Here is a 13510-nt window from a genome sequence, read left to right as displayed (position 1 = left end):
CCTTTGTTTTATTCCTAGTACACCTGCACCCAGCCCCTCCCTTTAACGTCTCCACCACACGCGCACACACAAGAGATTAAGTGATGCAGTAGTGAAAGCATGTGGAAATAATTTACTCATCAGCTCAACTCTGCCAGGTTACACATGGGAGCTGGAGCACAGACCCTGCTCTAGTATTCTGTGAGTTGGGAACACATTTATCATGTCGTACAGCCACAGTGCGCATGATAAGGGCGCACATTTTTGAGTATTTTGGAGATAGTAGAAAGGTTTATAGCACATCAGAGAGCAATAAAAACTCGAGCTTCTCTCATATGCCCGCCTTGAGATATGCAGGCTGTTATCACTGCTGACGGTTGCCTTGAAAACTCGCCTGCACGGACTCCCTGATCATGTGGAGAATTCCACAGCACTGACAACAAAAACCATGCCACGGTAACAGCCGCCTATCGCCACCAGCCGCCCTGCGCGCTCCCGATTGGCTGCTGTGATTGACTGGCACACGCCTCCACGGTTCCCATTGGCTGGGTGGTAATGGACCTGTGACTTCGCTCCAGTAAAACCCATTGAGGGCGGAGCGCGCCGGCCGAGGCGGAGCTCTCCTTTGTACTTAAATGGATCTGGTGCTGAAAGAAGTGAAGTACTAGCAGGCACGACTGCCGGAGCGCGCGGTGCGCGGTGCGAAGAGTAAGAGAAAAGTGTGTGAAGAAAGAGGGAAGAAGAAAAGCGAGAAGGAGAGCAGGGGACAGTGCAGCCCTCTGTACTAATGGACCATAAGGATATTTAACCATTTGCCCGGGGAGCGCACAGGTATCCTCTTTTTCTCCAGCTTGTCGTCATGTTGCGCCGTGCGTAAAGACACAGGGTTTGCCTTTAACCACAGAGCGTTCTCCCTGCTCACTCTTTAGCAGCTACAACCCTCATACTATTTTGTGTACTCTTTTTTCTCACCTCGCATGGGAATCGCGGGCTCATTTACATTCCACTGGAATTAATGATTGACTAATGGGTGTGAAGGGAGCAGAGGGGGGGGGGGGGGGGGGGGGGGGGGGCAGTGGATCATTGATTGTGTTAGTGTTCTCTTTCGGCTCAATAACACGAGAAAGCTCTTGCCCCTCAATACAGGGGACTGCTGAGAAGTGTTGAGTGCTTTCTTAGCCTACTCTCTTATCTATTGAGCAGAGGGATTTAAATAGAGCCATGCGCTCGTGCTGTGTCTTGGTTTATGAAAGCTATATTTTACGTGTTTGACAGCCCTCTCTCTATCACTTTCTCCTTCATAGACACCGCAGTCCATGCCTCTGCCTTGCCAGGTCATTGATGGGAAATCAACTGGATCGGATCACCCACCTCAACTACAGCGAGCTGCCCACGGGGGATCCGTCCGGGCTGGAGAAGGACGAGCTTCGGGTTGGCGTCGCCTACTTCTTCTCTGACGAAGAGGAGGAGGTGGACGACCGCACTCCGTCCGACTGCGGCTTCACCAAAGAACACAGCCCGGCCGAGGAGGGACCCTTCTCGGTCAGTGAGGTGGAGTACTCAGCCTTCTGCTCCCAGGAATGCATCTTCTCCAAGCTGCGGGAGAACGAGGACTTGAATGTGTACTCGGCCAACACTTTGCTGACTATGTGCAAACCGGGGGACCTGCTGGAGCTGGTGACCACGGCGCAAGCCCCCCACTGGGCCATCTACGAGCAGGACGACCTGGTCATTCATCTGCACAAGGGCGAGATCCGCAAGGACAGCCTGCTTGAGATCAGCAACGGCCGCCACGGGAGGATAGTCAACAATCGGTACCGGTACCGGCCGCTTCCTCCTGACCTAGTGATGCAGAACGCAGTGGGACACCTGGGCCTGAGCAGCGAGGAGATATGCTGGACCAACGCGGAAAGTTTCGCAGCTTGGTGTCGCTTTGGGAAACGGGAGTTCAAAGCCGGGGGAGAGGTGCACTCGGCGGAGCAGCAGTATTTCCTCAAAGTGCATCTGTCCGGCAGCGGGGTGCACACTCTGGTCTTTCGCAGCTTGGAGGACATGATCCGGGAGAGGAGGCGAGTGGACGCCAGTGGAATTCTCAAAGAGCTGTCTTTGGTTAACGGGGGCAAGGAGTGATCAGGGATTCCGTTTGATATCCTACCCCCCATCTCCCTTCCCCCTCCTCCCTGCTGCGCACGGACGCACAGCTTTGCGCACAAGCAAACGTACTGGCACACACGCACACAAGCACACCGACGCACACACATGCAAAGGACCTGTTGGTTTTGGACTGTCGTTGGCCACGGTGGCACCCCGCGCGCGCTGTGTCTGGACCGCAGGCGCGCAGTGGAATTTCCATCAAATTGCAGAGTGTTGAAAACTGAGAGACAGCGGCCATGTAAACAGACAACGCCCCTTCAGATAAAAATTCGTGCGTGAGTGGAACACACGATTTCTGCTAAACCCATTTCCGACGAACAGCAAAAATCACCTTTAAAGACCTGACATAGCGCACATGGCTCGGTTTGGTTTTCTGTTTAATTTCTCGGGATAATGGAATTGGACCCCTCTCGGCGTAGGGCGCGTGCTGCGGCAGACCAGACGGTGAGAGATGGGAGGGGGAAGATGAAAGATAGGATCTGGGATGGCTCTCTAAAAGTCTCCCTTCTATTTTTTTACTGTTAGCTTTAAGACCGGGACTGGCCATAACACAGATCCACTAAATCATAGACCTCTGACGTCCCAGATGGCTACACAGTTGCCTAAACAAAGCAGTTGGCTTGTTCAAGCTCCCCTTTTGCCATAACAAGAGTAATGCCATTCTCACAATGCTGCCATCCTGCTCCACAGCACTGGATGTATGTGTAAATTGTATTCATATTGATTTCAATTTGAGTCCCTTATTTTTGTATTTACGTTTAGTGGATTTAACCCTGATCTCTTTTGTTGTTTCAAATAAATGGAGATTGACATATGAAAATAAGCACTTGGTCTGGCAGGTGTTGTTTGGTCACATATAATTACTGACACACAAACGCATGATCTTTCACTCTCGCACACATGCACACAGAGGGATGTATGAATTATGTATACTCTAGTGCCTTCTGACCTGCCTCAAGCCAAATGGGATTCATATATCTCCACAGTATTTGAAGGCAGTGGAATGGTCATCTGCATCAAACCCATAAAGGCTTTATGAAAAATCCATAAAGGATCCGGGAAATACCATATATCAGCAGCTGTGCCGTGTCAATACGAACATATACAGTACTTGGCCACAGGCTATTTTTCTTTGTGTTGTTTTTTTCCTGCTGGTATTTATACATTCACAGGCATGTTGATCTCCTGATCATATTCTTCCTTGCTGACATTGCCATTACCACACTACACATGTTCTGACATCATATTTCTCAACTGCATTGTGGACAAGCTGATGCGTATCAAGAGCGAACACATTGTGTTGCTTTGGCACCCATGTGTCTGCAGTGGCTTTAGCTCTGGATTGATGTTTTGACTCCTCTGCTCTGAGAGTTAGACGGTGCCTTCCCTTCCTCCTGTGACCTGCTGTAGTATCAGTGAAGGTGGGATTAATCACCTCGGTCTAACTTCTCATGTCCCCTTACTCTTGCTTAATTGAGTCTGAAAGGACCAGAGAGTAGATTTATGGGTAGGTTCTGCTGCAACTTGTGTCTTTGTTCTGCCTGGCAGCCTGCTACACCTGTGATTGGTTGTTGAATATATACATGAACTTCACAATATAATGTTGCAGCTAAAGAGCTTGCCTGTTTCAATCCTGCATCCTCACCTATGAATTCTTGTGATAATAAATGTATATATATATATATATATATATATCCCGGGGATGGTTGTTGCACAGTTTCCTCTCAGGCGGCAGATGTTACAATCTCAGCCCTCAGACATGTTTCATGTCAAAATACGGACTAATAAGCTTGTGAATCTTGTAAATTTGCCTTGAGGAGATATTCTCAAGCTATTGACCCAAATACTTAATTCTATCAGCTTTGCTGTGATTATATTGACACACTTCTTCTCTTGTTAGCTCCCTTCTCATAATTATTTTGGTCGCTGGTATTTCTCCAGCCTTTCTCTGTATTGCTTTACGCTCCTTTACTTAAGTTTCTCATTGTTTCACTAAAGCCAAAAATCAGCATTTTCCATTCCTTTTACTGCAATCACGGCGAAACCACACTGACATCCAATTCTGATTCCATAACCACTTTTAATTTGAGAAATTGGCAAAAACAAAAATCGTGTTTGCAGTAGTACAAACACAGATGTTTCAGATTTTAAATCACCACTTTAGTAAGAAATAAAACCTGTCATTCTTGCTCACAAACATCTATTTGAGTTGGATTTACATAAACGTAAAATTACCATTGTTTTATCTCCTTGTTTTCTTCTGCTTTACCCTCTGATGATTATTCTGTCTGTTCTGTACATTACTAAAAGGCTCGTAGAGCTGAGGTTGCCCGAGGTGGGTGATTGTGTGTGTGTGTGTGCGCGAGCGAGATGGAATCTGTGTGTGTGTGAGTGCGTCAGTTAAAAAACCAGGGTACTGGGTCAGCCAGTGTTAGAGTTTGTATGTGTGTTTGTGGTCTGTGACAAATAGGCCTCGGAAAAAGGGTTGTGTGTGTGTGTGTGTGTGTGTGTGTGTTCCTAGGCAGATAATTTGCACCACATTGTTAATTTGAGGAGAAGCTTCTGCCATTTGACATGACATTGTACAGTGGGTGTATCAGTTTTAGCTCTATTTAATGTCGGCCACCAGTGTGTGTGTGTGTGTGTGTGTGTGTGTGTGTGTGCATGGGTATGTGTGTGAGACCAAAGTACCAAAGCTGTGTCATAAATATATAACATAAAAAGTGTGGACAATATGCTGTGTGCATGTCCATTCATGAAGGTGTGCATCTTTGTATCTAGCGACAGTGTGAAAGTACACGCTGTTACTAGGGCAACTCTAGCCACTATCATACTGTATATCCACTGAGGTCGTATGTGTGTGTGTGTCTACTACTCATGTAAGACAAACACTCTCTCACACACACACATTAGGGACCAGCTATTGTTCCTTTGTGCAGTGGTATGGATGTATTCGCACACTTGCACACTTGCGTTTGTCTTCAGTGTGTCTTTGCATCTGGACAAACCCGATCCCTGCTGACCTGCTGCTAGCTAAAAGCGTGGTCTCAGAGGAGATGTTGTGGGGAGGAGGCAACAAGAGAGAATATCCTGTCTGTGCGATGACTTTAAGAGGATCTCCCTCTAATCTAGACACTGGCCTGTACTCCCAGTGGGCTTCAATGTCTTGTCTTCCTATTCTGCCGCTCTTCAGACTGGTCGCTTTATTCAACGACTGCACAGCTGGAGATGTAAATGAGGCAGTGGCAAATGGGTTACACGCTGTTAAATCGTTGCTAACAGTGGTTTCCTCTAAACATCTGTTGCGAAAATGTGTGCGTACATCACAAGCAATAATTCCATGTTTGAACCAAGACCTACATTCTGAGATTTAAAATTGATTTCACGCTGCAATACATTTGTAATTTGAATTGCATGGCAAACTGGCATATCATGGCCTTCAAAGCACTGTCTTTGTGCAATACTGACTGGACCTGTAATAGATTGCTATGAACACAAAGGGTCACTTGGACTGTGAACTTGTATTTGGGCCCTAACATCGGAACGCAGCATACAAGTCGGTCATCAGTATGCTATCAGTGAGATGACTAATACAAGGTTCTTGCAACTGATAAAGTCTTAAAGGATAAGTCTGGAGATATTCCATATTGTTCCATATTCCATATATTAAAAAATATTACAAACACATAATTGAGTCCCTGGCTGAAACGTTGGATTATCCTGATGAACATGAGCACTGTAGTTTATTTATACTCAATACCACAAACGTCCTCCAAGTGCTGTAAATACTCACTGGAGCACCGGACCTGCAGCTGCAATTAGTCCTCGACAAATGCGCTATTGATTCCTGTTTGAGTAACGTTTGCTAAAAACTACAGTGCCCAGCTCTTTTAGGAAACTATTTAGCCAACTTTTTAAATTAAAGTTTATATTTTGCAAGCTGTTTTTAATGGTGCACAACTTTAGAGGTCTAGCGGGCTGAGAGCCACAGACTCTCAAAGTTGGGAGGTATTGAGAGACAGACCTAAACACTTGGTCTGTATCGGTCTTTTTAAGGGCTTGGTTGACAATGATAGGAATAAATAAATTCACCAGCCCAGAGTGTGGTACCAAACACTGCAAATGCCAGACACTGTCAGTAACTTAACTCACTTTACTTACTTCTTTTTTGTATATATGTAGTACCATCATCAGGTAAGATGCAGCCTCATGTACCATATGACGTTCTACCGTGCCATGACATTTGTGGCTAAATAAAGGGACAAGTAACAGATAATAACTCTGATAACACTGTCTAAAGCAGACAAGATATCTGTACCCCGAAAGCAACTTTAACTTCAACCGAATCAAAACCAGGGGACAGAATGAGCGATTGTTATATAAAACTGTAAATCATAGCATGTTCTATGAAAACAAAAACTGCTGTATTTGGATGTATTAAACACCATAAGTAATATACAAGTGAAATATATGGTTTGGTACATGAGAAAATTCAAATGTCACAGATGTGCGTAAACGTGCCCAATGCACATTTTGGAGACCTCGTCTGAATTTTCTCTGTACTAAACCCTCTCTAACTTTCTTCTGCTTCACTTTATCAAAGTCAACCTTTGAAGAGAGAATGTTCACATATTGTGCTATGATTTGGTTTATGCTGCGTTCACACCAAACGCATTGTGAATTTGACGCGCTAGTAGATTACATGCAAAGTCAATGCACAGATGCGAATGATGCCAATTTCCGCCGGGCGGCGCGAATGACGCGGTGCAAATAATTTGCGCGAGTTTAAATACTTCAACTCGGGTGTAAAATTCGCGTGTTGAAGCCAATCAGCGTTGAGAAGCTCCGCCCGTCATCACCGCCGTCCTGTCGTTGCTGAATCAAACTGCTGCTGGTACGCCTGAAGTAGCACTGGTATCGGCCGTCATTCAGACGCTGTTGTGGGACTACGGATAATATTATGAACCCAGACATGATAGAACGTTTGGTGTGAACGCAGCATTATTGTTGTAATTATTAATTATTGAGTAAACTGACGTGAGTAAAGCATTGCGAATATTTGCAACACATTTGGTGTGAACGCATGGTTAGAGTTGGACCTTACAGCTGCCTCATTTCAAAGAAATAATCCTACTGAAAGTGCTTTTTTCCTAGGCAGACCTGAAACCTTTTCATTTTTGCTGTGTGCCATCTTCATTTATTCTTAACCAGTAACAGTGGCTGATATTTACACATCTGAAAAAAATCTCACATGTGTAGCCTTTTATTATAACACCAAAATTATTCAAATAGCCCTAATGGTTGAGAAATACACCCTTTTTAGTTTGGGTATGCAATTTTCGAGCAGAGGCCTAAATATAGTCAAAGTCAAAGTCAGTTTTATTGTCAATTTTGTGCAAACATGCAGAAAATCAAAAGTAGGTTGGTTTAGTAATAACAGTATCATATTTTGGCCCAAAAAGTAGCAATCGTGCATGTGTGTTGGTTGAAAGTATCCTTTTAATCCCCTTGGGGAAATTGGTCTCTGTATTTAACCCATCCTTAGTAATCAAGGAGCAGTGTGCTGCTGTGAGGCGCCCAGGGAGCAACTGGAGGTTCAGTGTCTTGCTCAAGGACACTTCAACATGCAAACTATTGGGGAAACCAGGGATTGAACCGGCTACCTTGTGGTTACAGAAGGACCACTCTCCCCATGAGCTACAGCCGCCTCTAAAACCTGGTTAACCTGCTTTGTGGGATCTCCAGTTATCTTCCCCTGAACAAGGGAAGACTCCCAGAGAAAAGGGGAATCCCTGCTCTATTGATGCATGTTGGGGTTGTATTTAAACTTTCGTTTGAGTGGAGCACAGACAACTCCACACTACTGGAAACAACCTGCATGCAAAACGTAGTGCGCCCTGCCCAGCTCTGGAGACAACAGGTGGACTAACTAACATGCAAATAAACACCTCTGTTCAAACAAGATCGTTGGTCTGCACCTGGCCGCTGTCAATTAAGTGCTGAGCTCATCCAAAACCCGCTCGCTCTATTCAAATGGACTACTGTGTCACAACTTGGAAGCAAAGCCCGAACTAGGACAACATGATTTATGTGTGAAAGTTAATTTGGAGAGTTTCTGCAGCTATATATTTATAAACGTATATGTGTGTACCTTTAGTAAAGTGATATTCTTATCACGTTTGGATATACTTCATACATTTTTCAGGGGACAGTGTTGGAAGAAGTATTCAGATCCATAGCCACATTTTTTAAGAATACAAATGCAGTGTTCTTAAGTAATAGAACAGAGGTAATTAAATATACTTAATCTGTAACAGTTCGTAATATTTATTTAACTGATCTGATATTTCTGAAAAGTAACGATCGCTGTTGAAAAAACATAGTATGGAGTAAAAAAAGTACAATATTTCCCTCCGAAATGTAGTGGAGTAGAAATATTAAGTAGCATTAATTGGGGTAAAGGAAAACCTTACATTTTCACTTAAGTGCAGTACATCAGTAAATGTAGTTAGTATCCATTACTGTGGCTGGGTGACTCCACTGAATACTCTTTAGGGGACTTGTTTTGAAGCAACTGCTCTTAAAACCAGCGCTTTTATGAATATTAATATTTTTAGCATTGAACGTGTTGTGTTTTTAGTAAGATCCTTAAGGTCCGTGACAAAAAAAGCAACACTTTTAGCTAATAAAACAGTAAACATTTTCTCCAGCCGATACATTTTCTATTCTGAGAGCAGGTGCTCCAACATTTGACTGTTCTTTGCTGCGTTTAGGGACTGAATGGCCTCAGGATATGTGCTCTGCACACCGCTCTGCCTGTCTGAGCCTCTCCACCTCTGACTGCTAAATAACAGCAGCATTTGTTGCAGAAGTGCCTTTCATTCATTTGATTTCACAGCTTTATAGTACTTTTGTGTTTACTCTGCAGATAAAGATATATATTTGTATTGTAATTTTTTTGATGAAACATTAGATGACATTTTTTGACTGCAGAAGTCATGTCCCATTCCCTAGACAGCAGTTGGTTTCATTCCCAGATTTTATGAATGTCTAATCACATTTGCTCATAGGTCTTTCATCAGCAGTGTTTTTTAAAGCAGTCGTATTTCTCTTAAATCAGCTTCAGTTTAACAGATTTTTTCACATAATTAATGTGCATAGTTTCCAAAACACATTTTACAAAATAATCAGCAATTTGGCAACGATAAAATATTCATACAAGCAAAATTTCCAAGAAAACATTCCGAACAAGAGAATACGGCTTTTGAATTAATTTGATTAATGACGACGAGTTGCTTTACTGTGCGGCTCGAAGGCAACGCAACATCCCCGATGCTTCAAATACCACAGCCTGGCCAGTGCTCTGAGCTTCAAACTATGCAGCTTTGCATGTTTGGGAGGTCTCTGGGACGCCGTGTTGATGATATATGCTTGTTACATGTGTCTTTTCAAATTAAACTTGTGTATTAAGGACTTATACAAACCGTGGGTGTCAGATGCAGAGGAGCCTTGACCGAGCTGCAATATTTGATGCATTGGGTGTGAGAACGGCCGTTCAAAACCCTCTATCAGAGGGTGTATCCCTGGGTCGACTGGTTAAAGGACAAATATTGTACCCATCAGTCCACCCTGACTGCTCTATGTGTGTGGCCCTGTCCACCTCGTCCCCTTTTCTTAATGAGTGAGAAGAGAAATTGCCCTCAGGCTGAGGCCCAGCACAATCAAAGTTTGATTAATGGGAGGCACCGAACATAGCCCAATCTTTCCGTCTCTGTGGTTTTAACCCTTTTAAAAAAAGTCACTAGGAAAAGGTTACTGTAAATGTCATTATGGGCATTTCACAACCTTCCTGCCGGCCGTGCTCTGAATAACCCGCTGCTAAATGTCATTCTCTTAACATTTTATTATGCTCCGGAGGGTTTTTCCCAGTAACGGTTCATATTTTACCATTTCATAACTTTACTCTTTGCACCCGGAATTTTCTCTTGCATCTTTTACAATTGCAGGCTGTTGAATAATGCCCTCAGTGAATTCTTTTTCACGGGGAGAGTTTGAACTGAGACCCTTAATTTGTGTCTCTCTCTTTCGGTCTCCCGCTGCAGAGGTTCATGTGAGGATGTTGGTAATCTCTGTCTCTCTGGATAGGAGCTTAAGAGTGCAGCATGTGGTCATTTGACAGTCAGTGTGTGGCCTGCTAAGGCTATTTAGGAGGTGAGAGGTTGGTGAATAAGCATGAAGCTCATCCAGGCCTGCAGCGTGTGTTTGCATATTTATGACCACAGCTCACTGCCAGCTCAATAGAGCAAAATGTGTGTGATATGTCTGGGCAGTAAAAATAATATCTCAATAATTTGATGATAGACTGCAGAGCTCTATATGTATTCACTTTCTGTGGGTCCGGCTTGACTGCCCGATCTTGAAGCTATGTTTTAAAGAGGGGCTCTGCTCCAAGGTCTAGTTTTTTGCATTATCCATATATGTTTCATTAAATTATCATAACAGCACACCTAGGGCTGACCACGTTATCAGATTTTCATACATACATACACATATATATATATATATATATATATATATATATATATATATATATATGTATATATATATATATATATATATATATATATATATATATATATATATATATATATATACACATATATATATGTATATATATATATATATATATATATATATATATATATATATATATATATATACATATACATATACATATATATATATATATATATATATATATATATATACGTATATATACATATATACACGTATATATATACACATATATATATATATATACACACATATATATATATACACATATATACATATATACGTATATATACATATATATATATATACATATATATATATATATATATATATAAATAAATAATGTCATTAGTCAAATTTCATCTTTTACTTTGTTTTTTGTGCATTTTGTCTCTATTTGGGGAAACTAATTATACCCAAAATACAAGTGAGGTGGAAAGAGAGTCTGTAATAACTGTATCCACAAAAAATATATACATAATGATTTATGAGGAGCTTGATTATTTTCCAAATATTATCATATGTGTATTCTAAACATTAAATCAATATTTCATTTTTTAAAACCACGGTTATCTTACCGAAGCCCCTATGGCCAGATATGTGGACACATCTCACAGAAAAAGTGGGGGGGATCATGGGGGCCTGTCATGTCATTTTTGAAAAAAATTGGGATTTATATCAAGTTTGTATGTTATCGAAAATATCCGGAAGATGTCTCTGCCTTTGCTAATACATGCTCATCCTTGCACCAAATCCTTTGGCGACATGTAGATTATCATCGAAACATTAACGCGGCAACATGATTAAAAAATAACATGCAAAAATAAAGATGTAGATGATAACATTTACAATTCCACAGTTCTTGGATAAGAAATTTTATCCAAGAACTGTGGAATTGTAAATGTTCACTTCATCAGTCTGCCACATGCATAGACACAGTGGTGATATTGTGAAAGAAATTAAGAGTAGTGGAACATAACCACATCCAGCATTTTAATTGAAATCACAATCTGTCTTCGATACACACTGCTCATCATAACACCGTCTTCAGAGTTAACTTGCAAAATCACTTGTCAAACAAACAACAAGAGACTAACCTCCAACCTCCACCAGTGTAACAGCTCCGCCTTTTATACGCTGAGGTTCATTGACATTTCCTCCACTGTGAATGCAAAATAATTTTAAAAAATCTCGATTGAAATAATCACCTTTAATGAAACACCATCAAAGCCGGTCATGCTCATCACTGAGCAGCAGATAAGAAGGTGGAGGATGAATCACAGATTGCTTGTCAATAACACCGCTGACACTCATTAATTAGTGTTGCTGTTGTTCAACTGAGCCAAACAAATTCCTCTCTCTCTCACACACACACACACACACACACACACACACACACACACACACACACACACACACACACACACACACACACTTACACTTAAGCACTCATCCAGCCTTAAAGCGTAAACTATTTTGGACAACAATTGTGTCCTCTTTCATCTTTTCACTGATGACACAGACGATTGCCGAGAGACACACAATGATGCCTTCAGTGACGCATTACATGTAAACATTCACAAATTGCTTCCTTTTCTGGTATTTTTATTTTTGGTTCCTGTACACATTCCAACGCCGTCTATCGCACTCTTCACCTCTCCCACTCATTCCTCAGTGACCCATGTGGGGTTTCTATTCTTGTCCAGCATCACAGACTAAATGGACTGAAAGTGTGAGCGCTTCTCTCTCTCTTTGGCTCTGTATTCTCCTCTGTCTGTCTGCACACCTCCAAATAATATGATCTGTTTTTAATATATGCATTTCTCTAATATAGCTGGAGAATTAACAGCACATTTTTTTGGCAGGTCATGCAGCAAAAGACACCCACACTGTTGGAAATGGAAATGCATAGCATAAGCACTATGTGGGGAAAAGAAATCGACTTTGCAACAAACCGCAATTTGTTATTTGCTGATTTTTTTTTTTTAACGCAAGAATGACTTAAGAGGCAATATTTTCAGTTGGCATATTCAAGGCATGATTGCTGTAAACCAAGACAAATACTGCTGAAAGTGCAGGCTGAATCAACACATTCCCTGCTTTTGTTCATGAGCAGGCACACATGGGGAACAAGGAGGACAATACTCGGATGGAGATTACACAGGTTAAATCCAAGGTCAAATTCTATTTTTCATTTGATAACAAATAACTGTTGCTTGATGAATACAGCTGTTCATAAACAATGTCATGGAAAAGTGTGTTATGATAACACCCAACAGCACCAAAGGCAGATTCCACTCATACAGAGATAAACAGTGTGGAAGACAAAAGAAGGCAATCTGATGTTTTATCTGCCAGAGCAGAACAAAAGTTTAAGTTTAATTTATCTGGACTTTGCATCATGAAAATCACTGACAGCAACAGCTATTCTCCATAATAAAGCATACAGCAACCATATATCACTATTTCAATATACTTAAAAGAGTAATTGTGTGATTTAGTGTTGCATTCTAATAAAGTTAAGGGACTTGGGTGGAAGACAGATTTTCACAAAACTAACACAATGTCTGCACATGCTTGCAGGGTGCGTTCAGGTACAGTTGAGTGAGTCACCCATGTTTTGTCAGCTCAACACACACTCACTGAAATAATGTTGCCATATGTACTGGGTCATGGTTACGTGTGCATTGCGTTGGATGAAAATGTACGGAATCGCAGATGTGATTCCATTTTACCCGTGTGGAACATGAATGTCTGAAAATGTCATGATAATCCATCCCACAGTTGTTTATACAATTTCTCT

At 41.8% G+C, this 13510-nt stretch overlaps 1 protein-coding gene across 1 annotated transcript; it reads left to right on the top strand.

The window, feature by feature from the left end:
* The first annotated feature begins 1299 nt into the window (after window positions 1-1299).
* Window positions 1300-2710, top strand: lratd1 (LRAT domain containing 1). The gene has a single exon (XM_079215589.1). It carries the CDS (start codon window positions 1321-1323, stop codon window positions 2107-2109), a length of 789 nt encoding a protein of 262 aa, XP_079071715.1. The 5' UTR covers window positions 1300-1320; the 3' UTR covers window positions 2110-2710.
* Window positions 2711-13510: the final 10800 nt, after the last annotated feature.

The sequence above is a fragment of the Taurulus bubalis genome (genome assembly GCF_910589615.1).
Source record: "Taurulus bubalis genome assembly, chromosome: 3".
NCBI lineage: Eukaryota > Metazoa > Chordata > Actinopteri > Perciformes > Cottidae > Taurulus > Taurulus bubalis.
Note: the sequence above shows the minus strand (reverse complement) of the source record. Positions and strands in the feature narration are given on the sequence as shown.